The sequence below is a fragment of the Trematomus bernacchii genome, unplaced genomic scaffold, assembly GCF_902827165.1.
Source record: "Trematomus bernacchii unplaced genomic scaffold, fTreBer1.1, whole genome shotgun sequence".
Classification (NCBI taxonomy): Eukaryota; Metazoa; Chordata; class Actinopteri; order Perciformes; family Nototheniidae; genus Trematomus; species Trematomus bernacchii.
In genome coordinates this window covers 12,490,673-12,516,751 of record NW_022988043.1, presented here as the reverse complement: position 1 = coordinate 12,516,751, position 26,079 = coordinate 12,490,673, and the positions used below count along the sequence as shown (strand labels likewise).

Here is a 26,079-nt window from a genome sequence, read left to right as displayed (position 1 = left end):
CAGTTGTGATTCATGGAAGTCTTAGACCCCGTCCACACGGAGACGAAACGGGTTGTATCCGCATAGACGGTTCGTCCACACGAGGCCGACACAGAAACGCGGATTACGATAACGATAACGATAACGATAACGGCTCCCAAGGTGTGTAGATTTGCAGATGAAACGCTCTGGGGGGCCAAACGGCTCCGTATGTACGCCCTATACGATCATTTCCTGATAACGATGAAGCCATAGCCCCGCCTCTCCCCACCTCTGCTGCTCACCCCCGCGTCAACTGCGTCATTGCTGATGTGTTTCGCCAACAACAACAACAATGGCGGATCACAGGGTTGCTTTCGTGCTCCAGACGCTACTGACCATGCTACAGATGTTAGTGCAAAATCTACAGCTCCTCTACCACAACCATCAGCAACAAGTGGAAATGGAGAACTACATGAACTACATGTTGCTAAATCCACCGCGGAGAATAAACAGAAGGGCAACCAGGCAACCATGGCAACCATGCTCAGGGGTCTTATTCGCTGCTTTTGGTGTATTTTGTGGCGGAAGTACAGCGCCACTTACAGGCCCGGCATATGTATTACAGCGTTTCCAGCGGGTCGAACGGTCTCGTGTGGACGGACACGTTTCTTGAGCCGATTCCGTGTGGACGGAAGACTTTTTTGATATCGACATCGGTTCGTTTTCATTTTCGTTTCCGTGTGGATGGGGCCTTACTGTGGTAGTTTGAGGGACTTCACAGTTTTTGGGATCCATCTTTTTATCACAGTTGTTGATGGCAAGATTTATAGTCTTTGGCAGAATTGAAAAGGAGAGACAAAATGGGCAAAGAAACAAAATGTGGTCTAATGAGTTTTGTTCTCACTAACATGTTTGGGGTTTATAGGTTGGGTCTCTTAGGCCACGGTTCATACTTTCATCAGCCTTGCACTACTTTGTGAAGTCAATGCTAACAATATATTTTCACATGCTATTGTTATCATGCTAATAGGAAATCAGTCATCATATTAATGTAAGTGTTGGACAACTGGGACATTGTGGCCTCTGTTTGACTGGGCTGCATAGCAATGCAGCACAAACAGTAACGTGTTTTTATGCATTTATTCTGAGTTTTAATTTTGCTTTTATCAGGACATGTTAAACCACCATGCTGCAATTAATTGTTTTGGTCCTGAGAGAAAATGATCAAAACATTTAAGACAATTGGAAATATTCTTTGCTTGATGAAAACTCAAAGAATTAACTTAATCCTGTAATTGAATCATTAGAATTCATTATTAGCTTATGTCCATGTATGTTAGTCCCTAAAGACATTTAACCAAAGCAAGGGACAGAAGTCAGTTTTTCTAAGTGTTAATGTGTGTGCCCAGTCTAGTTAGGGCAGGCTTCACTTACAGAATAACAGTCAGTCTGTATCACTGATACACACAGTCAGATGCCACATATTCTAAATGTCCCAGCCTTTTTAATTTACATTCTGAATGTTGCAGTCCCGTGCAGATTTACAACATGCTGGCCAAACTGCTGCTGAGCAGTAATGCAAAACACTGATCTTGTTCACTTTTGTTATATTAATTTGCTCCGGTGTAAACTATCAAGAGGGCATCGTGTCTTCTTTGGAATATCCTTCATTAAAATGACTTGCTTTGCTCTTTATCTACCTTCAAATGTTAATTGTAATCTCATCAGGTTAACCCAATCAATCAAAACACACAATGCAGTTATTTAGTCACTTTGAGAGGTTATCATTCTAACATCCTCATCACACGTTTTTCTTATCAGTGAACACAATGTCTAAAAACTAGCATTTCAAGAGTTTTTCCAACCTGTGTGAACTTGTGTCACGTAACAATTTGCTGCTGCTGGGTGGAGTCAGTTAAGCAGGTTTGTCAGGTCATACAGCCAAAGGGTTATCTCTGCTGCTTCTCCAAACACATATAGCTAAAGAATAGTTTACTGAACTTTGGGGCACGCTGAGGGTTTAAGTAATGCACAAGTGAGGGTTAACCACATCACAATAGTCTGTGACCCTGACTACAAAGCAGTGTTGTAACTGAATATTTATTTACTATTTCTCAGGAAAACCTTGAAGGGTGGATCCCTTCATTTCAAATAATAAGATAAGATGAGATGTACTTTATTGATCCCAATTTGGGAAATGGTTTGCAGCAGCATAAAAAGACAAGGCATTGTACATTAGAGAAATTAAAAGACTAGAAATAAACAATTCAAAATGTAAACAGCTCAAATAGAAATAAAATAGCATTAAAAAAGTAGAAAATATACATGTTGAAATACCAATTTACAGTAAACTAAATACAAAGCAGGATATTATATATACATTAAGTGCGTAAGGAAAATAATATTAAATTGAATATATTTGTAAAATGTAAAGTGTGAATGTAAGTGATGGATAAGGCAACAATGAAAAACAAAAATATTTATATATATTTGAACAATGCCTCTCACAAGTCTGATCTGATCTTTTCTTTTTAACACAATGAATGGTGTTGAAAGTCAGGTCCTGGGGAATGTATTAGACTAGCTAGAGGAACAAATGGGATTCGCATGTCTCCCTAAAGATAATAAGGAGGTAGCTGGTTGATGTGAACTTTTGCTCAACATGGGCTGCTCACTTGTAAGTGTGAAAAATGCACTCAATGAACAATTAAAACAATAAAACAATAGCTAATTTGAAAACAATTTTTTTTAAATAAACAACAGGGAATCTTTATAACATTGCAGGAAAAGAAGAAGCATCTTTTTAACATAATGTGCCCTATTTTGTGTATGCAGGCAGAATAATAGTCTCTGAGTTTCTCCTGAAAACTGCAGGCAACACAGCCAGTGCTCAAGAATGTTGTCTATCAGCTGTCCAGGGTAGAATCATCCTCCTTAAATAGATGCATGGTGTTTACCTGTGCTGAGCTTATCACACACACACATCAGGCGCACACTGGAATGTTGTTCGTCAACAAACACCCCTCCTCTGTCGGCTCCATGGCTACCAACACTATCCCATCAGAGCAAACACTCACACTCACAAAAAGGCTTTCAGTTAGAGTTACACTTTAGTCACAAATAGGAAGACAATACATCGATACAGGAATACTAACACATAAGATACTCGGCTGTGATGCAGATACTCACTTTTATTGTTATATTATAATATAATATTTGTTGTTTTATTGCTAAAACTTGTCATTTTCTCAATCTTAAACAGTGTATTTTAGAAAAGTTATTTTTAGATGATGCCAGAAAGCATTACATATTGTAAGAAAATAACACTCCAGCAAGCAGACCTCATTTACAAACTAAATTGTAAAAACTCAAACTTACTTCAGCAAAGAAGAGACATTACCTCAGTTCTTCAAGTTTGCGCTATTTGCAAAATGTCAATAGGTGACACCAAACATGTGTAGTCATTCTGTAAGCTGGGGGCTATATAAGGAAAACCCTTTGTAGGCAATGGAAGGAAATCCTTTAATCAGGGGTCTATTTTTGAAGCAACGTTTCTGGACTATAAAGTTGGTTTCACTTGCTAAAGTTATCCATCAACCTCAATAATAGTGCAGGAGGAAAGCCCCTGCCCCTGTGTAAGATGATATCTGTTGACCTCCACCGTGGCCTCCTCTCTGGTCACCACTCCTGTTTTCTATTGACCTCTGACATTCCTGAATGCCCCCCCCCCCCCCTATATTCATCATCATGTCAAAACATGGCGTGATCGGATAGGTTCCACTCTTTTCACATGAAGGAAAACAACATCAGATCATAACATCATGATAGTAACAAAGTGAAAGCCTTTCCCTGCCGCTTGTGTAAACAACCATTTGTTTACATTTTTAAAGCATAAACCGGAATTGATTTATTTTTAAATCCTCCATAAAAAAGAATTGCGAATTTCAGACCTCAATATGGTTATGTAGTTGGTGTTGGTCTGATATAAAAAGTTAAATAACACTTAAGAGAAGGAGTGAAAGCAGGTTTTATAATGCGCTTTATATTGCTTTGTTGTATTCTAAACACTTTTATCCCTTAATTCACCATAAAAATCTAATTCTTTAGACACCTCTAGGAATCCCACAGCAATGATTTTGCCTTCAAAAAGCTTGTGTGTTTAAGGTTGTAGTTTTGATGATATTGCCTGAGACATGCAGTGTTGCCAAACAGATGCAGACAAAGGCAGTTAAGAGTCTTCGAATAAAGAGTCAAGGCCCCAGTGGTGATGAAGGCCAGACAAAGATAGGAGTACAGGGAAAGCCTGTAATGCTAGGGGCTCTCCAGTGTGTATTAATATCCCAGAGCTGTGGGGGAGGGGGAATAGAGAGAATGGGAGGAAGGAGAGGAGAGAGATGGGTCATCCTGGTAATAAAAGCAACTGTGCTCAGCCATCATTCAGCAGAGCGGCCTTAAGTACACAAACACATACCTTCAGCAGCGTTCCCGCTCGGACAATGGTTTCTTTGGCCGACATGCTCACATGCACAGAGACAAATACATCCCATCCATTCCTTTTCATATTATCTGTGCCTCTCTCTGCTTCTGCAGCCCTCGGGGGGTTTTCTTCCTCTAAATCTATTCCAGGATCCCACATGTCTCCTCCAGAGCAGCAGTATTCAAACTCAAACTCAGCAGAACTCACTCAGGAAATGTGTTACCTTTTCTCAAAACAGTCACAACCAAAATTAACTTTTGATAGTGTATTATTTCAGCAATGATGGCCAGATTTCTTTGTAGGTTTCTTTCTTTCTTTCTGAAACTGCCCACATGTGAAACTGCCCGAATATGTTTTATAAATACAAATGCACATAGAAAGTTAATGTATTATTAAAACCCACAAAACAATGTTTTAAATTGTAATCCAGATCACAAAGACCATATCAAATCCTGCCAATGGACAGAGAATCATCAAATATATGTTGAATAGAACTCTTACTTTTCCCCTTTGATTTAAGCGTACATGTATGAATGGTAATTTAACAACAAAAAAAGATGTAGGAAGAGTAGAGAAATGAATGCACATGAGATTATACACGAAAAAAACTCACAGATATGTACAAAAACATAAGTACATAAACACAAACAATACACTGTATGCACACACACATGGAGAATAGGATTTTAAATTAGTGTAAGATTTCAACTCCAGGTTCCCTGAAAATGAATCAGCAAACGAATCACTTAAAGCTATACAGAGTATATCATCTCACCCAATAGTTCAGAGCCAGTTAAGTGAAATACTATTGCAGGGAGGAAATGCTTTGTGTTGCTTCTCAGGGGCCCCCATCAAGGGGGCCGGGGGGGAGAGAGGAAGGATGAGAGGGGTAAGACTGGTTAAAACTGGAAAAAGCCATACAATGTGTAACACATAACAGTAAACTACAAGAGTTTTAACATTCAAGAATTTACCAATAGAAGCTTTACACATTTTTGCTGTAAAATAAATGCATGCTTATTGGAATATTGTTTGTTTTTTAACACATAAAACAGCATTTCAGACAAATTATTAGCAGACGTGAATCCTACACATGGCTTCTCTTGAGCAAGACACTTACAGCCACAGTGTGGTTTAGCTGTAGGCTGAATACATGTAAGAATGACCTACACTGAATCAACTGAACCGTTCACTTTAGTTAAGTGTATTATGTCAACACATTTCACATAACTGTATTAGGTTAGTTGAAAGCAATAATATTTAGTTTAACCTAATATAATTTATATAAACTTAATATTATTGCTTCAAACTAACATGATGCCGCTATGTGAAATCTGTTGACATAATACATTCAATTAAAGTCAACGTTTCAGTTTTTACAGTTTAGACATAATGAAAAGAAGAATTGACTGTAAACAGAGCATGAGTCTCCACACCTGCACTGCCCTCTAGTGTATAATGTGCACTTTTTCTACAATCATAGAAGCCTTTCCTCGTCACAAACACAATTTATGTGTGTAAGTGTGAACATTACACTCTGAATCCAAAACGAGTTCAGGAAGCAAGATATGCGTACACACACACACACACACACACACACACACACACACACACACACACACACACACACACACACACACACACACACACACACACACACACACACACACATATACCCCCTGCGCAGTGTAAGTGCTGCGTAGTAAAGATATGTATAAGAAGATTTTCCCTTATAGAGGCTGGAAGACGACACCACATCCAGTTGCCGTTAAACAGAGAAAGGGATATTCAAGTCCACCCCCGACATACTGTATATAGGATTACAGATCAGGAGGGGCTGTCTAGGATACGTCGGACCATGTGTGGCTGTATGTCAGCCTGACCACACAAGTGACTTTCTAGACATCCTGCCATTCTATGAACTCTGGCTTTCACTTGGCTCTGTCAGAGAAATGTACATGAACATAAAGATTATGAAGGAATAACTAGAATAAGATGCAGAATCATTTGTAGCCATACCTTTTAAATGAAATGAAATTAAGAGGTAATGTGTGTTTGCAAGAAAGAAAATGTGTATTTTTGACTCTACCCCAACCATTCCTTGTAACCTTTAGTAGTTTAAGGTCAGGGCATAATGAAGAAACAGTAAAAAAGGCACAGATGTTAAGATCTTATAAATCCAGGCTTGCCTAAACTTATCTGAGGTCATAGTTTTGGTTAAAGAGTGGACTCTGGTGGATTGAAGACAAATGATAATAACAAGTCAAACCGGATGGCTCATGACTGGCAATCTGACCAGGATGTACACTGCCTCTAACCCAATCTCCTCGGTCATCCCTGAATGTTAAAGGGGCCCAAATATGATCCTTTTCAGGGCCATATGTATTGTGTGTCTCTACTGTGACATGTCTCCATGCTTTAATGTTCCAAAAGCTCTTTATTTTTCTCATACTGCCTGTGCTGCAGCTCCTCTTTTCACCCTCTGTCTGAAACCAGAGCCCAGTCTGCTCTGATTGATTAGCTGGACGGATCTGTTGTGATTCGTCAACCGCTAAGAGATGTTCCGCCCCTTAGCGGATCACGTGCATGTACAATGTGTGAGCGCCAGCCAATAGAAGCATGAGTGTTACATTGTGATGGTCTTATGTTATGGAAGTAAACAAAGGAGTCCAATGATATACAACAGATTGAATTACAGTGCTGTGTTTATTGAAAACAAAAACAAAAAATAATATGCACACATGAAGTCATAATGAACATCTTACATTTACACATGGTATAAAATTAAATATGTATACATAAAGGTAGATTTCGATTTAGCCATATTCTCTTGATATCACAGACATATCTTTGGAGTGACACAATGCTTTGTCATTCAGGGATCTGTTTGTAAACCAGCTTCTATATATATAACTCACATTTTGTCCTGAGATTTAAACAATTGATTCAGTCATTTTCACATTTCATTTACAGTATTGTCATTGTTTAATTAAAGCCTCTGATCAAAGTCTCTAGAATTCTCACAAAAAAAGCAGCTCTCTTGGTTTCAGAGCTGGTGGTTTAAACAATACTTCTCACGTGATTTTTAAAGACTGTAGACATACAGAGGCAGAGGATTTGTGGATTTGTAAAAAAAGAACACAGAGAAAGAAAAGAACATGGTCCCATTTCAGCACATGACTCTTAACATACAAAGACAACACCAAATCATATTAAAAATATACAGGAAACCTCAGCTCTACCAGGTCTATCTGAACACATCAATACATCTTTCAGTCGCTGAAAACAAATAGAGGACTTTCATACATGTGTCTCTCTTTTTGTCCCAAGGCTGCTCCTCAGATCCGTCTTACATATTACATTATACATAAAACACAAAAAAGATACAAAGCTCTTAAGAGCACCTTTTTCCTCTCTTCTTCACTTGTTTTTTGTAAAAAGAAATGTGAATCAGCATCTGGATCATCATGATCATCATCTGAACCCTATCTATAAAAATGTGTTTTCTTACGAGGATAAATTGTGCACAATAAGAATCAAAGACTTGTGAACATTGAGCTATGGCCATTTCAATTAATTGTGTTGTTGTGCCACCTATCAGCAGAATGTGATTACATTTTTTACGATTGCACAGAAGGAATATCAAATACCTTTAAGAGTTATACCACTTTTTGGAGGACACAACTACAAGACTCTGGCAATCAGGAAACAAATAGCCTATCCAAATATATGGAGAAAATGTTTGATCCAAATTCTCTGCAGGCACTAATACATAGGGTAAAGGAGACCTGAGCAAAAACAAAGTGCTTTATAAATGGCCACATAGTGGCATAATTGGTTTCACATTCACATCTGAACTCACACTTATTACTTACATACCTGTAAAGTGGCTATTGAGACCCTGCTAATGAAACACAAGACAAACAGACAGGATCAAAAGCATGGTTTCCATGGTGGAGAGAATAACAAGTGGGGGCATAGAATAAAATATTGGATTAAAAATGGAATTGGCCTTGAGAGATTGCAGCATACTCATGGCATTGTTTTCTGAAACCTGGTGCCATTTACAGTATACAGATGTTATCCCCTCTCTACCATCATTACATGAATTATAACAATAATAAAAAAGGTCACATCAATAATCTTTGAAACATTATCGACTCCAGAGCGATAAACAAAGGCACAGGAGGGTGGTCCCGTCTTAGTGTGGTGTTTGTGGTTGAACCATGTGATGTGGAGATGGGAGGGGATACACAGGAACGCTATAATCTGTGTAAGCAGGGGGAAGATCATCCGGCTTCAATTCCAGCTGAAATACACAAAAAGAAACAAAAAGTTCAAATCCAGATTTTACAGTAAATCTGGGGTTTCAGGGACAGGAAATGCCACAGACAAACACTTGGCTTGTTTAAAATCACCTCATTATAGGAAGGTGGGGGCCCACAGAAGGCAGCGTTGTTGTATGGGGGGTAAAGCTCCTGGCTGTATCGGGGCATGCCTGGGACGTCTTCGCTGTCGTGCTGTGACAGGCTCCCATGGAAAGGGATGAAATATATCGGAGGGCGCAGCTCCTGGTTACTCCGTCTCGCCGCCTCCCGATCGATCTGCTCCTCCCTGAAGCGACTGCACACCCTGCAGAAGGTCGTGCAGAACATGATGGAGAGGCCGAAGCCCAGGATGCCCAGGAAGATCCTTGAAGAGGAGGAGAAAGGGGAGAGGGGGATGAGAAAGATGGAGATGGTTACAAGACAGAGGAAGATGGAGAGAAAAGCCAATAAAGGTCGACATGAAAAGGAAACAGCAACAAAAACCAAAAATATACTCACAGCTACTTCATTAGGAACACCTGTTCAGCTGCTCGTTAAAGCACAAATCTGATCAGCCTATCACGTTACAGCAATTAAACTCACCTACACATGACCTGGGGCCTCATTTATAACGCCTTGCGTAGGATTGACGTAGGAAGGTTGCTTACGTAGTACAAAGCACAAAAATAGGTACATAAATGTTCCGCCATTTTCCGATTCACAAAACATTGCGTACCGGCGAGGGAAGTGCGTACGGCACTCCCTACGCCTGTTTCCCTTTATAAATCACAATCGACTCGTAACGCCCATATTTGCCTATACATAGTCAAAGAAACGCCCATTCATTCATTCATTCTGACTGACTGCATGAAGAAGATCGCAGGAAATTACGATAGAACAGCTAAAAAAGACATCTCGCACCGTGTCAGATTTTGGTTATTTTGGGGAGGTGGAGATAAATCATATTGTTTGGTGGATGCAGTTTGAACCAGAGTAGCAGCATGGAGGTCGGATCGTCACCAAAATAAATAAATAAGTGGTCCGAAAAAAGTTAATGACAAAAAAAATACACATAACCTTCCTCAGGCAGTGTGTTTGTACCGGGGACAGGAGACCCCCCCTTGATGAGAAACTAAGAAATGATCGGGGAATCCCTCCGGAGTGGAGTCATGACGACTGGATCTGAATTATTTTTGTTTGTATTGTGTTGTGGTTTGTGTTCCAGCTGTCGCAGCAACTATATATCCATAATCCACCAGTTAAAGGAAATACAATGTGTTGTGTTATATTAGCTGTACAATTTACCACGGTGTTCTTAGTTTCCATACCTCCTGTGTTTTACGAGCGACTTATCAAGTCTTGGCAAACGGCATAAAACACGATTAAACGTGATAGTATATAAAACCATGCTCGTATCTACAACCTATAGAAATGCAAAACGGCGTCAGTTTAGACGTAATTCTGTCCTCCTGCTTACCGCATCATTTATGAGAAAACATTTCATAACATTAACACAACATATTCGAGGTGGTTTTAAATAGCATATCCGTATTTATTTATTTCTCCAAGTTATGTTTTTGTGTGCACTGAGGAGTCTCAAACAGGCGTTTGTTTAATCATTTTAAGATTGGCTTTAATCAATGTTTGAAAATGAATTCTTCATATTTGATAAATGAGAGGTAACATTTTATTTATGGTATTATTTCCACATATTTCTCTCCATTCTTCCTTCTGCCAACGGTGTCGCAGTTTCTCGTCTCTCCCGTTTGTGTGCTTAGTGCGTACGCATGGGTTAGAGTTTGCGTGGAGGACAGCACATTTTCCCGTCAAGTTAGTATTTTATAAATCGCAAACATTGCGTAGAAACTGGCGTACGCCATTTTTTGAGCGTATATCCCTTTATAAATGAGGCCCCTGAACATAAAACCAAGCAACAGAATGGTGAAGATAGGTGATTTACCTGATTTTGAAGGTGTTGCTTTGAGTAATTCAAAAACTGCTCAGATTTTCAAGCACTATAATCTCTAAGGTTAATTGCTTTTAAACGAAAGAAAGAACTCCTTTGCGTTAACCAAGGTGTCCATAATCGCATTTCTGAGTGCACAACACATTAAAGTAGATTGTCTACCGCAGCAGAACACCACACTAAGTGTCACTTCCCTCAGCAAAGGAAAGGAAACTGAGTCTACAATCGGCACAGGATCTCCAAAAGTGGACAATTGAGGATTGTCTGATTCATCTCAATATCTGCTCTGCATTCAGATGGAAGTGTCAGATTTGAAATAAACAACATGAATGCTTTGGATACATCCTGGATTGTATGACTGGTTCAGGCTGCTGGTTGTGGTGTAAAGTCTGCGGGAAAGTCTCTTGTCACACTTAAGGCCCCTCAATAAGCAACCAATTGAGTATGGTTGCTAACCATGTTAACTATCACAGGGTACTCACCCTCAAAGGCTACTTCCATCAGTATAACACGCCATGTTATAACGCTTTTATCATCTCTGGTTTTTTCTACTCAAATGGTCTACACAGCTGGATTTCAATCCAAGAAAGCACATTTAGTTTGGGAGTAACGGGGGATTAAAGATCGCAGCAACTGCGTGATGCTATCATCAATAAACTCACAAATAATGAAGGCAGTTCTGAACGCAAAGGGATGTCTTAAATGGCACTAGCAAGGTGTTCCTAATAGGATGGCCGGTGAGGATTTATAAACATTTAAGACTTTTTTCTTTTAACAAAAAATTATGTTAAATCTGAAACACATAGACCAACATAAAACATCGGTTTGTGGTAATTAGAAGAGTTAGCACTGCGGTATTTCTCTTTTTTTAGGTTGAATGAAGAGAAAAAAAACATTTGCAATATTTTAACTTTTAATAGTTATCAATCAAAGTAAGGAAGCAAAGAGAGAAGAAAATGGCTGAATTAATCATCAAATAAACAAATATATGAAGAGATCGGTGCCTTACTCTAGAATGGGAATATTCAAAGACATCCTCGGTGCTCTGTGGATAAACTACCAATGGTCCAAAGTGGAAGTCGAGTTAGAAACAGAACAAACCTGAAGGGGACACAGGAAAAAAACATCGCACACTGACTTGCTATTCATTACTTGCTTAATTAGAGAACATTTTACACAATTACATTGCTTGCCTAGTATTCCTCTTCCTGGATCAACAGAAAATAAACTTTGAACCTAAAACCCATGAATGTTTTCAAGACCTCATGATATTGTATTGCCTGCCTAGGCAGAGAGATAATAGATCCACAAAAGTACATTGGAAGCATTGGAAAACAGTTTGCCCTGCAGTAACCTCATACAGTTTACGGTCATCCAGTCTCCCTGCACTGATTGGTATGATTTCGCAAAGATTGTATGATTACATTTGTTCCACTGTGCTTGGGAACCTGTCAGGTGATCAACTGGAATATTGAGGTAAAGGAGGGCCAGAAGCATCGATATCAAAGTACAGTAAAGCATTCGGTCTAAATTTCATTAACTTTTTCAGGATTTTCAAGAACAACACCGCAGTATGCATGCTTTTATTTTTTAATTTGTCAGGGTTGAGCTCTTAAGCTACCAGGACCATTTAAAAACTCATTAGATCACATGGAAAATGCATTGTCACAATCTGAAAAAAGGGCTGTTCTTGAATATAGATTGTTTTCAAAGGCCACAAACAAAAAATGATACTGATCAGTTTGGCAATCACTGGCATATAGTCCCCTCGTATACTGATACAAGGTCAATAGATAACTGGAAACACTGCTTGAATAACAAGTAACCGACACCATAACCAGGTCACTGTTAACAAATTGTAACTGCTGGTACGTGGTCCGTTCATTTCATGTCCTCTGAAGTGGAAATTAACAGCATATCTCAAAGTTATAGTATCATCTGCCAAAAGGAGACACATTTTGATCAGAGTTAACTGAACTTTTTCCTCATTTCACCTGAACTCTTTTGTGGATTATGTCCCTAAAGGGATGTTGAATATCCTCATAGGAGAACAAAAACTCTATTTACATTTCAAAGATGGTCTAACATTACCATGTTTATAAACTGAATAGATTACTGGCCACACAATGAGCGGTAGGAGAGGTCAAAATTCACAACACATGATCAGTAGGCATATTGGAACAGGGGCCCAGTCTGTTAATACGGACTAAACAAATAAACGGCTACTATGTGTTTAATTTGAGGTCATTTCACAAAATTTGATCGGTTTTCAGGAATTGATGTAATTTACAGGACATTTCAAAACCAGGAAGCAGAAAGACAAAGTTCGGCCTCTTACCTCCTGTCCAGAGACGGCTCTCCTCAGGTGTACGACTGGGTGGGGAAAACTCACTGGAGCAGAGAGCAGTTTCTATTGTGGGTGTGCTGATGAGGGGGCAGTGTGTGTGTGTGTGTGTGTGTGTGTGCGTGCATGCGTGCGTGCGTGCGTGCGTGCGTGTGTGTGTGTGTGTGTGCGTGTGAGCATGTGCTGGACTAAGTGCAAAGCCCAGCTTGTCTGTCAGCCCCTGATACACCCTCAGAAAATGAAGCAGTCTTTGTTATATCAACAGCGTCAGTGTTTATGTAATACAGAAGTGGTATGTGCATGAATAAATGCTCACATTTATGAATGTATACGTGTTTTATCAGTTGGAACGGTGTGTTTTATTAGTTCGTGCTAAAGGTCCTAAAGAAGAATTTATGGCAACACTCGAAGATTTAAAGAAACAGCTACCTTTCTCCACAAGGCCTCATGGGAGAGGTAAGCCACAGAATCAAGAGCAGCAGAGGAAGAGCGGTCAACTTTTCTATAGAGATTGAGTGGCAAGTGATGATACTGTTCTTCCATATTTTATCTCAGACAGCTGCCACAGCACTTTGTCCTTCTTTGTAAAATTGTATAGAAACGGTAGGCAGAGATTGAGCCAGGTTAAAGTGATAAGGGTGAAAACATGAAATCCTGGAAAGTGTATTGTCTCAATTAACTCATTGGTTTTGGACCTGAGTCAAATGGTTACCCTCACCTTTACATAGTTGGGACACTTGCAAAAGAGACAGTGACAAAAATGGATTGTCAGAAATTAGTTTTAGGCCTCAGTATGCTGTGATGAAACTCAACTCCCATCTGTTAAACAAACGTTCCGTTGAAGATTTCCAGTCGTCAAACCCCAGTCTAGATAACATCTTATGAAAGCAGAGGTTATTTTTTAACTTAGTAAATCTGCAGAGCAACTAGGTACATTTTGTAAGTAAAGTGATGTTCGCACATAAAAATGGGTGCTTTCATTCACAAATACTCACACTACTTTGTTAAGCCCCCTGTCATGTTAGAGTTTATGCTGTGCCAGTGTGTTTGTCTGTGTGAGTGAATAGAAAGACAGGTGAACCCAATGATTGTTACATGACCCCACAAACCAGGAAATGTCATCTTTACTGCTGAAAAAGTATTTGACTCGCTCATCAGAGGAGTGAAAAGTACAAAGGTGCATCAATACATCTCTGTGAGCATAACATGCAAGGATTACCAGTACTATAAAGATGCAAATAATACAATAACTGGAATACAAATTGAATTAGGTCAAATTATCTTTATTTTTCCAATATTTTATTTAACAAACACATGTTGTCCTTACAAAATAACACATTCACTGTTGTGTTGAACAAACCACAGACTTTCTGTAACAACACATTCCTTATAGTGCAATTTATTTTTGTCATCTTTCAATATTGTTGAAAATGCTACCAAGGAGGAACAGTGGGGTCAGAATTCATGTTTGACACTGATTCGACAGTGGAAACTCAAGCAAACAGCGCACGACTGTATCAGATCGGATCTTACAGCAGTGTGATCTTGAGTTGCAGGAAAATGTATGTAAATGAAGGTTTAACAACCTTGAAATAGGCATCTAACAATAGAATTAGGAGAAGTACGTTTTATAAAATCATTCAGAAGAAGCAGTTAGAAGCTTTCCGCCTCTTTTAGGCATCTTCCTCTTTTTCGTGTAATGTAAGAAGTGGTGTGGTACCAAAATATGAGAGAAAAATAAATATCTAATTAGCAATTTATTTATTTTGTGCAACATTAACTATTTGCACAACACTGTACACTATTTATGATGTTTCTGCAGAGATAACGCAGCATGAATGAAAAACTTCAACACAGACCTTACAAAGGAAACAGCACACACACACACACACACACACACACACACACACACACACACACACACACACACACACACACACACACACACACACACACACACACACACACACACACACACACACACACACACACACACACACACACACACACACACACACACACACACACACACACACACACACACACACACACACACACACACACACACACACACACACACACACACACACACACACACACACACACACACACACACACACACACACACACACACACACACACACACACACACACACACACACACACACACACACACACACACACACACACACACACAGGGGGGCTTAACATCTACAATCACATACATCTCTTTCAACCTGAGAAACACACTGAACAACCCTTAGTGACAAAGCTCTAGGCTTCAGTTTGGAGAGGTGGCAGAAAGTAAGTCTTAAGTGCTGACACCTCATCAGATCAGGGAAATTAATTATATGTATTGAGATAACCTTTTTCTTTTCTTTTTTGTATCTTTATGTTTACGGAGTGCTAGCCAGCAATCAGTGGTGTTAATATTCAAGTGTAATTACAAGCTGCTTGGATTTGTGTTCAAATACAAAAGGCATCCTCTTTGGGATTCGGGTCTGACTTAGATTTAGTTTCTGCCTTTAGCTAACTGATTTTCCACTCCAGACTTGTTTTGTTTCCTCTGAAGCTACAGATCCTCATGCAGAGTTTTGGGTCTGCGTTTGTCCAGCCAGGCCTGCAGCAGAGGAAGGTTTCTGTCCATCCAGCGGATGTTATCCTCGATGGTCTCGTAGGCCTGCCGGATACATCTCATCTCTGAGCCTGACTCCTCATCCAGAGAGCCGAAGAAGCTTCTCACCTGAAAGCAGAGCCAGTGGACTTAGAATATATATTTGACTTGACTTTAAATAATCCACATTTATCTCAATACAAGATTAAGACCTAGAGCAGCACATAGGCCTATCTGGGAGATGAATGTATGCTTTTTTTCACATGAATAAATAATAAAATGCATTTAAAATAAAAAAGGTTTTTGAGGCAACAATCCACACTTTATATAGACACACAATTCGACCAAAAGTATGGACACAGCCTTCCTTACCTCCTCTAACATCTCCCTGGTAGAATACTGGCTAGTCACCCCAGTCACCATGAATGAAACAGTGCTGGATCCCAATTCAAATCTATAATATTGGAGCAAACAGAGACAAAGTTCAGCGTTCAGAATACACACATTTCATTGAACAAACAAGTATGCTCGGGCTCTATGGTTTTGAGCTACAGTTCTAATTAAATTCTCACCTGTCAACCACAATATTGACGTTTAGTGTAAATGTCTACATGACATGCTAAACAATTTTGACTAACAAACTTGGATTCCACACAAATTTGCAAAACTTAAGACATGAAAGTAAATGATGAGTGAAAATGCATGAGGGGCTGACTGACTTCTTGATCAGGATGTGCCAGTTTGCCCGGAGGAAGTCCCAGGCCATTTTGTAGCCGCGGGGGTTCCTGCTGACGGAGACCATCACGTCCGGGAGGTCCTGAGTCTTCATCACCACATTGGAGAGGCTGTGCTCCATCATCCTGAGGAAAAACAAATAAGGGTAAGAAGAACGAGAAACCTAATGCTGGCAGGAGTGTGATATTTATATATGATGTACCCACCACTTGAGCTTCTCCGGCAGAGGACTGGTGGACATTGCAGATTTCATGCGGCTCTTTACAGACATTTGCAGGGAACTGCGGTACTTCTCCAACAGGAAGTCCCACCCCTCTGGTGTTCGAGCTCCAATCAGAAACACCGCCATGGTGATGTCGACAGGGAGGCTAAAAACAGACAAGGATCAATAACAATTATATGACAAACTTTAAATGTGAAATACTTCATATTAAAGCCTCAGCTCTGGCAGCATCTTTTAAGAAGAATCCTTAACAAATATCTGACCTCATGGTGCCGTCAGACTCCTTCCACTTGGTAAAGAGCTCAGTGGCTTTTGACACGCAGGGAGCGTAGTTCCTGTAGGAGCCAAAAAGCAGCAGGTAGCTCCTCAGCACTCGCTGAGACACTGATCCAGAGTCAGTCCACTCCTGCCGGCCAATCAGCCCCCGGAACAAATCCACAATGTAGTCCTGAGAGACACACGCAGTTTTAAAAACAACTATGAATCAAAGATATAACCCCAGCTTTGTAAATTACATTTTGTTTGGTTCCGTTTGGTTGACTGGTTTGGACAAAACAAGCAATAGGAACATGTCAATCAGTCAAAGAAATGTTGAAAATAATTGTTAGTTATAACACTAACATCATTGGGTATTTTTTTATTAGAAAGTAAACTATGATAATACAAAACAATAACTATTTTTTTCAACTGTATGACTCCCAAACTTGTGTTGTATTCTGGTTCAATGCCTGAGAGGAACTTCGAGCAGTCACAAGCAGCACTTAACTGTACAACACTTTTATAGAGCTTATGCAAGAACCATGACTCAGTGTGAAAACTTCTCCTGCTACACAGAAGCGCTAGCAGTTAATATGTTCCTTGTGGAATGTTTGACCTCCTGCAGCTATATAGAGTCGTACTGTTGTCTTATGTCACCATTATGGCATCTGTGTCTGGGCGGAACAATGGCATCTGAATACACTACAGCGAATGGCTGACTAGCACATATCAGTATATACCAGAAGGTGGTTGTAGTGAGTAGTTGTCATTCAAAAAGGGGAATGACTGGATATACAAGCCATTGTTATAATACATTCATGATGACAAGCAGAGCAGTGTTTGCCATCCATTTTCACTTTCTTTCACCACTTGGCTTCATTTCAGATGGCAATGGGTTGTGAAAATATCAGAGAATAATCAGATGATTTCAATTGAGGAGAAATGAATCCTTATGTGTGTGTCCTCTTTACTGTAGTTGTTTGGTTGCTTCCCTGACATCCGTTTATCTTCTTGTGCATAGAAAAGCTTGAACTGAACAACCAATCAGAGTTGTTTTCTCTCACACACAAGCTTGATAAAGTCAATAAGGGCCGACTAATGCCAACATCCAGCATGGCTAGAATCTTTAGCCTTTCACTCGCATTACTACTTTGCTCTAAGTGGGTGTTAACATTGAAATGTGGGATTATTACATTCATAGACAAGTTTGAATGTCACAAAAACATTTCAAGCAGTGTGACATCATGAATCTCCATTAAGAGTAGTTTTAACTTTAAGACTCTCTTCTCTTTGTAATGTTATATCGTCTGATTTGTGCCTCGAATGCTGCCTTCACTTACCTTCATCTGATTCTCCAGAGCAGCCATGTCTCTCTTCTCCATCAGTTTGTACAGAGGCACAAGCTCTCCAAAGCCCTGAGTCACAGCCATGATCTCGGTCTCCTTGGACAGGTACAGAGACAGCTCCAGAGCCGTGTCCAGCCTCACCTTCTCCGTGCTGTAGCACACATGGAAGGCTTCAAATCAACACCATGCGGCAGTTTGGTCCATATTAGCAAACATTACATTTCAGGTTACAGTAATGACAACCTCTGTTAGCACAAAAAAATATTTGTATGGGAATTGTGAGCTAGGAATTGTGTGATGCAGGATAAACAGCATGTTAAAAATATTTATCCGATCTCTTAAAGGTCTCCTATTATACTCTTTTCATCAATATATTATAGTTCTCAGTTATATACAAAACTAGTCTCTGAAGCGTTGGTTTTGAAATACCAAACAGATCATGCATTGTGGCATCCCATAATCCCCTCTGTTTCAGCCCTGTTTCAAAAGTGCTGATTCTCTGTCTGTTACTTTAGATGAAAATAAGGAGCCACTCCCCACGCCCCTCTGAGAGACATTTGGTTAGCCGCGTTCACACCAAGTACTTTGCCGTACTTAGTGCCGGCACTTAGTGCCCCGGCACTAATTACCCCAGGGCATTTAGTACAGATCGCGTTCACACCGGAATAAGTTCCCTGAGGGAAGATTACGCAAATGAGCCGCTGACGTCACTTCGTCTTCTTCTGCTTTGGGTTTACTGGCAGGCCGCAAACAACCTCACGGCGTATACTGCCCATGGATGTATAGATACTGCCACCCGGAGTCCCCGGCCGGAAGTCCCCGGAGTTGGGGACTGGCTTCAGTAGAAGCTGCTGGGACTCCCAGCAGCTTCTACTGAAGCCTTCCGAGTAAATCGCCAGAACGCCGACACCTCCTCATCTCCACCGCTCCCATGTTTTCTTTTGTGTTGCCATAAGTTAGTCTCTCTGAGTTTGTGCGTTGGGTGAATGCTAATGCTAATAATGCTAATGCGAGGATAATAAAATGGCGGCTCTACAAAACATTTCAGAGTTTTACGGGGCGTGGTTTGCAATTCGCCCAGCCAATCAGAACTGGGGCACTTTTTCCCCCCAGGATAGTACCATCTCTCAGCAGGCACTAAAAATGGGGGTAAAAGTTCCCGGCACTAAGTACTCTTTTTGGTGTGAACGCGACATAAGGGGTACTAACGGAACTAAACGCGAAAAGTACGGGGAAAAGTACTCCGGTGTGAACGCGGCTAATGGTGCTCTAGGAGGAGATTCATGTGATAAGGTGGGGGGGGGGGGGTTACCTTGGTTGGTTATTGGCTAATGGTTACACAAGCCAAATGATGACATCATAAAGTGGCCAAAATCTGATCAGCTCATTTTCAGACAGGTTTTTATATAAATGGATCAGGACAAAAAGAGAGAATCTTTTTTCCTGAAACTTTCAGAATCTCTTTACACAGAGGGGACACATGTTGATGTATAAAAGACATGAAAAAGTGGATTTTGCATAATAGGTGACCTTTAACAGACCTGACCAGCTGGAAGACGTTGTGGATGAGGCTGGCGCGGTCGTTGCTGCTCAGGGCCGTGTGGTTGTGGTGCAGCAGTTTGATGATGGAGTTCCACCCCTCGCCTGCGTAGTGCACCATGTAGTAGCCGCTCATGTCCACGTTGAACTTCACCCAGTCCGCCTCTTCCGGCAGGTACAGGACATCTGCATGGAGGAGGAGTAGAGATGAGCAATGAGGACTTGTAGATGTAATACTGTTTTATGAATGGATGTTATGAATGTTCATCTGAAAATCAGCCTCTTCACACTGGGCAATGCACTCACCGGTCTTTGTCTTGAGCAGGAAGCGGTGCACGGTGCTGGAGGTGCTGGTCATGTAGGTCAGAGGGATCTGCCAAAGAAATCTGACACCAACCCACGATAATGAATAAAATGAACAATTAAATATCAAACTACTGTACTTGGGAAGATACACCCCAAAAAATAATAGCTTGTAACAATTACTGTAACTTAATGTTAAGCTAGTCAAAATAATCACTGTTGCATGCTTCAATTACTGCTACACTATTACATAATCATCAGAAATGACACCTATCAATTAATTATTGGATTTTTACGAGCTATAACGGTTTGCAGCGTGCTGTATTTCATTGTTTTTCCTTTGTCACAATCTGATGGTAGTGTAGAGTATGAGACTGTGGCTTTAAAATGTATTTTAAATGCAGGAAAAGGGACTTTTGAAATGACGTATATTTGACACTTTTGATATCTGCCATAATCTTGAATAATGTGGATTATTTTGACTTGTTACCCTTCAGTGAGAGAGTAGTCGTCTGTCTTCAGGTAACGCTCCTGACTGAGCCTGACCTCCCGACCTCTGACCTCCACAGTGACCAATGGGAAGCCCTCCTGCAGCGTCCAGGTGTCCATGATGGCCCGGACATCTAGCTCATCACCAGAGTACCATTTCTGCGTATGCACAAACACAAACACAAATTTAGATCCACAATAAATGATTTAACATCATTATAAGTGACAGATTTGTGATACAGCTACATGAGATAATTATATAACGCTAGTATGTGATATGGAATTTGTGTAGCAGGGTAAAATTGTAAAACAATTAAATTCTGTTTGCAGATGTTATTGTTGTATTATAATTCTTAGGGACTGTTTGCTAAGACAGAGTATTGGTTCAAAATGGTTTAAAATAATTGAAACTTACAGTGGCTCCAGACTGGACGTCACGCTTAGAGCAGAATTCTTTGTGCTTAATCCGGCCTTCGTCCAGATCATCTGAGTTGCAGACCTGATGGAGAGCAAACACAACTTTTACAAACAACAACACTGGGGGACACATTCAGCTTTCAATCCCAAACACAGCCATTGTCAAGTGTCACACTGACATCTGTAATACTTGAGGGCTAATGATAAAATGTCAAGCTGAAAAACAGGCAGCAACACTCGTTTTAGGCTCGAATGCATGGCTCACATTGGTCAGGCTCTCCCACAGGTGGCTGTTGACGGTGTTTTGGTAGCTGTAGCGCTTCAGGTATCGGATGATGCCAATCTCAAAAGCCTCAGGAGTCAGGAAGTCTCGCAGCATATTCAGAATACATGCCCCCTAAAATCAGATGAAAACACAGGCATGTAGGAAATTAACAATCTGATGTTTCTTTTTTACTTTTGTTTTTTGGGTAAGGCTTTCTGATAAATGCAATTATTATACTGTATATCAGTAAATGGTTGGTCCTTTGATAGAATGAAGCTGACCTTGTCGTATGAAACGTCGTCGAACATCTCCTGGATCTGCGTGGGGTTTTCCACGGGAGTGGAGACTGGGTGGGAGGAGCTGAGAGAGTCTACCTCCATGGCCTCAAAACATTTCCCCAAGAAAAAGTCATCCTGGAAAAGGAGAGAGGCGGGAGAGGAATGAGAACGGAAGGAGGAGATGAGGTAAGCGAGTAAGAGGAGTTCAGGATAGACTTTACAAAATGTTGAAATGTTTTACAGGCACCCTTAACCACTTCAAAATAATCAAAACCGCTCTCATCGCCTGCTTGTTTCACCTAACAAGGTGATAACACAAGAGTTATTCAGCCAATATATAGTACATTTAACATCTTCTTTTTTATGCAAGTCATTTTGAATTTCACTTGAAAAGACAGAAATAGAGAATGAATAAACAAAATGACACTGTACTGTATGGCATATTACAGGATGAGAGCTGCTATGCTGTGATCCCTTGCTTACATGTTTCAGGTAAAGTAAAAGTACGTGCTTGTCTCTCACCACTTGCAGCTCTGGGTAGGTGACTCTGAGAGAAATAAACTCCATGAACTTCGCAAAACCCTCATTGAGCCACAGGTCGTTCCACCACTCCATCGTCACCAGGTTCCCAAACCACTGCAAACGAAGAAGAATGTTCAAGACCAGCATTTAACATACATATGCATCTCTAAGTTTAGAACTGTAACCACTGTGCAATTCTTGTTCTTAGCTCGACAGCAGCTTCCAACTTTAATCACATGTTCATAATTAAGGCAACTTTGTACAGCGTGATTAACTGTGACACCAATGTTTTTCTTTTTACCTGGTGTGCGAGCTCATGGGCGATGACCTTGGTGATACCCAGTTTGTCTGAAGCTGAGGACTTGTCAGGGTCAAAGAGGAGACCCGTCTCTCTGTAGGTGGTCAGCCCCCAGTTCTCCATCGCACCCGACTGGAAGTCAGGGATAGCAGCCAGATCTGTAGAGTACAACATCAAACACATCAATACAACTGCATATATGGTACATTCATGTCACCGGCTAATCCAACAATTTTAAAACAAATGTTCTTTTGTTTTTTCTAAAAAATTAAATCGCGAAAATATCAGCAAATTAGTTGATCGTGAAAATAAACTTTAGTTGTAGCCCTATTAATAACATGGTAATAAAATGAATGCATTTCCACTGACCCTGTTTGGGTAATGGGTAAGGAATATCAAAATAGTCATCGTAGAAGTCCAACAGCTTGACAGCAGCATCCAGCGCAAAGGCTGTCTGGTCAATCTTCTCAGGGACAGCGTAGACTGAAATCTGATGGTCAGAACAGAAAAGAACAAACTCATAAGTATAAATGTAACAGAAATATTACAAACATCTGAATATGAAACAAACAAATGTATCTTGTATAAACTGTTGAAATGTGTCTTTGAAGGAAATTACAAACTATTCTAAATACACAGTTTCTGAGTCCTCCTCACCTTGACACCATGCTGGGTGGTCTTGCTCACAGACAGGAAGTCAGACACAATGTAGGCCACCAGGTAAGTGCTCATTTTTACAGTGGTGTCGAAGTGATCCTTAAGCAAACCGCCTGGCAGCTTATCAGTTTTTACCTAAGAAACACAGGTGCGTTGTGATAGAGATAAAGAAAACAAAGCAGAGGTCAAATACAGACAGTATGGTGATGGTGAATAAGTACCGTTTTTGGTAGCCCTAAAAATAAAACATCTCTCCAGGGTAGTATGTTTCATTATTACATTTGACAGAAATGTGAAGGCAAAGATTTGTCAACCCTTCAGGTGTACCATGGGCATGTTGGATATGGCTATGTGGCGTGGCTCTCGTGTAATCCGTATGGTGAAGTTGGCTTTGAAGGCGGGCTCATCAAAACAGGGGAAGGCTAATCGAGCAAAGGTGGCTTCAAACTGCGTGGAGGCCATGACCCTAGTAATGAAAATAGATGGTTGTAAAATGGCATGCTGTACAAATATAAACAAGATAATTAAAGATTCTATATTTAGCATTTTCCAAACCAATTAATATATCATTGCCAAATTTGATTTTGTCCAGTAAAACTACAATACACAATGGGCATCATTAAAATTACTGATAGCTTTTGTCTCACACCTGTTACTGTTGGTAGAGATGTTTCTCAAAATTAAGGTACATTTCCCATCAACCCTTGTGTTTCCAAAAACAGCATCATCAGCAGAGTTTAATATTGTATTAATAAAGGCTATCAATGACCAATCTTATGGTCATTTATAGTCTTACTTTAAAGCATTAACATGTATATGTATTACTGATACAGTGATGTTAAAATGCTACATACGGCAACATCAAAAGAAACTCAGAAAAATACGTTAAGCCTGCTCTCACCGGACTTCCCCACTGCTGGTGCGGTAGCTGCTCTTGTAGAAACCATGGTAGCTCTCAGAAAAGTTGGCAGCGAACTCCAGCTGAACTTCATACCTCCTCCCTTTGGCCAGCACCGAGTCTGACTCCAGGGCGAGCTGATTGAAACGAGGATGCTCCGACACCTTGAGAGGCTTCACACCTTCAGTTGCAAAGAGCAATACATTAGATATATGCAGATGCTTGGAGTGGAGAATGATGGCGTTGGTGTCTTCGTGCACGTCCAGCTGGATACGAACAACGCCAGTGAAGTCCAGGGTGGTCAGATTGGGGTGGATGGTCAAGTCATAGTGGATGGGGGAGATGGTTTTAGGGAGCCTCATGCTGCCCCAGGGGAAAGGGGGTGCTTTGAGGTCAACCTGAATTCGATCTTTATCTGGTAGCTGTGCTCCTGATGAGGGAGGAAAAGGGAGGAACAGCAGCAACAGGAGAGGTGCTGCTAACATGGTGACAATGACAGCAGGAAATCCCCTCACCTGTAACAAAATATCACACAAATGCACAAATGTGTTCAGAGATATTGTATCTTTATTTTGCATTTTCTAATTTAAATAACACATCAGACCTGTGGACACAGATCTTAGTGAACAAAAAGGTGACTTTATTACACATTGAGAGATTTTGCATCACACAGGTTTCACTTTGAGATTATCTCATTAAAAAAAAAGACATTAATGAAAGCAACATAGTTAATCATACTTCTGCTACGCAAACACATAAGATCATACCAACGTGACAGGATGGATGGAAGTGCAACAGTTTCGATTTCACACAAATGTCTATTCATTTCAAGAATCCCTAAAGTAAGTAAGTCATACTCCACCATAACTGAGGCGTTACATTAATATAGTCCCTTATCTTACATGCTTCACATGAATCATTATGTAATGTGTTAATAATCGTCAACTCACCGTGTAGTTTCTTTGCACGCAGTATTAGCACTCGGGCTATAATTCAAGAGGGAAAGTGAAAGTGTTGAAGGAAGAGTTGCATGCTGGGAAGTACAGGAAACGTAGGTAAGACAGTTGCTGTCATTTAGTGACCTCCAGCTGGGGTGAAGATGAGATATAAGATGTTTTATTATATTTTATATTTCACGACGTGTTTTCATGTCTGCAGCTTCATGCCCTCCAGGAAGTGTGAATATATAGACTTCCGGCCGGGTTTTCAGCAAATAGACTACCAGCATATTTTATAGATTAACATAGCAGTTTCAACAAGGTCATAAAAGGATGTCAAAACAAGAGCGAGCAGATATTACAGTTAGAAATAGAAGGAAACATTTACTGTGAACGGGAAGTTCCGTGTTGGTATGGCCTGCAATAACATAGCTAACCACTAGAGTGTGCCATTGCTTTGACTGAGGGTAATTCCTGGTTGTTCCTCTTAAAAAATAAATATATTTATAAATATAATTTATGAGTTAATTAACTGAACGATACATTATTCATTATTGTGTTTCCTTCTCCATTTATTCTTATCTTTTATTTCCTGTTCTAAGCTTTTGAATAAATCATCACAATTTCCCTTCAGGGTTTGAAGAGAAAAAGGGCTCTTTTAGTCAGAGGATATGGGTGTTGAAGAAACAAGTGGTTCATTTGAGAATTACATTGGACATTTAGGATTTTAGGAAATATATTTTAATAAGTGTGCAGTTCAACATAAAAAAAAGAATGTGAGATAAACAGCATGATCAACTTTTACATAATAACATTGTCAACTAAAATGCAGGCATATGATATAAGTTAAGTGAATATAAACATATGTTATTCTCAAAATAAAGAATAAAATGTTTTTATTTTCTGACTAAAGTGTCAAGAAGTTTTCTAAATCAGTCCAAAATAACCTGGAATAGGTACACTGAAATCATTTGATTCTTTGAAGTTCTTATTTTACAGTTACACATTGAGCTATAAAGTGGAAGTCATATGTCGACAAAACAAAGATTGTGTTCATTTGGCATAGGCATACAGGAAGAAAGAAATGTACTATTAGGTCCGTAGACTCACAAGATCTATGAACAATGTTATCAGCTCAGATGATCTTAGTTGATTATTTATAGGCACTGACAAGACAAGACTCACTTTTGTTGCTATTTGCCTGAACAAATTAAACAAGACAAAGTTTTGAAGTATTTTTATGT

General features: G+C 40.0%; 2 protein-coding genes across 3 annotated transcripts; both read right to left on the bottom strand.

Moving 5' to 3' along the window:
* Positions 1-7,125: 7,125 nt before the first annotated feature.
* si:dkey-283b1.6 lies at positions 7,126-13,118 on the bottom strand. 2 transcript variants are annotated; one of them, XM_034117945.1, is made up of 4 exons: positions 13,050-13,118; positions 11,721-11,812; positions 8,857-9,130; positions 7,126-8,747 (listed from the first exon to the last, which is right to left on the bottom strand). In XM_034117945.1, exons 2-4 carry the CDS (start codon positions 11,744-11,746, stop codon positions 8,640-8,642), a joined length of 408 nt encoding a protein of 135 aa, XP_033973836.1. In that variant the 5' UTR covers positions 11,747-11,812; positions 13,050-13,118; the 3' UTR covers positions 7,126-8,639. The 2 variants fall into 2 exon arrangements, with proteins under 2 accessions (XP_033973836.1, XP_033973837.1); XM_034117946.1 differs by lacking the exon at positions 13,050-13,118 and having other exon boundaries at positions 11,721-11,880.
* Positions 13,119-15,433: 2,315 nt separating this feature from the next.
* On the bottom strand, positions 15,434-25,058 carry erap1b (endoplasmic reticulum aminopeptidase 1b). Its single transcript, XM_034117944.1, has 19 exons — positions 24,848-25,058; positions 23,901-24,412; positions 23,327-23,465; positions 23,000-23,134; positions 22,712-22,832; positions 22,346-22,500; positions 22,045-22,158; positions 21,526-21,657; positions 21,245-21,376; positions 20,978-21,061; positions 20,564-20,721; positions 20,077-20,156; positions 19,773-19,956; positions 18,226-18,382; positions 16,891-17,075; positions 16,611-16,772; positions 16,389-16,529; positions 16,042-16,123; positions 15,434-15,798 (listed from the first exon to the last, which is right to left on the bottom strand). The coding sequence occupies exons 2-19, from the start codon at positions 24,380-24,382 to the stop codon at positions 15,628-15,630; spliced, it is 2,814 nt and encodes a 937-aa protein (XP_033973835.1). The 5' UTR covers positions 24,383-24,412; positions 24,848-25,058; the 3' UTR covers positions 15,434-15,627.
* Between the last annotated feature and the right edge of the window lie 1,021 nt (positions 25,059-26,079).

Bases quoted from the DNA above. Each gene is read 5' to 3' on its own strand.
- si:dkey-283b1.6 (XM_034117945.1), bottom strand. From the start codon at position 11,746: ATGTCTTTGAATATTCCCATTCTAGA. The intron at 9,131-11,720 runs GTAAGGCACCGA...CTCCTCTTCAAG, and splicing joins TTGAATATTCCCATTCTAGA to GATCTTCCTGGGCATCCTGG. The intron at 8,748-8,856 runs GTGATTTTAAAC...TGTGTATTTCAG, and splicing joins CCCCACCTTCCTATAATGAG to CTGGAATTGAAGCCGGATGA.
- erap1b (XM_034117944.1), bottom strand. From the start codon at position 24,382: ATGTTAGCAGCACCTCTCCTGTTGCTGCTGTTCCTCCCTTTTCCTCCC. The intron at 23,135-23,326 runs GTACACCTGAAG...TGTGTTTCTTAG, and splicing joins CCATATCCAACATGCCCATG to GTAAAAACTGATAAGCTGCC. The intron at 22,159-22,345 runs GTAAAAAGAAAA...CTTCGTTTGCAG, and splicing joins CCCATGAGCTCGCACACCAG to TGGTTTGGGAACCTGGTGAC.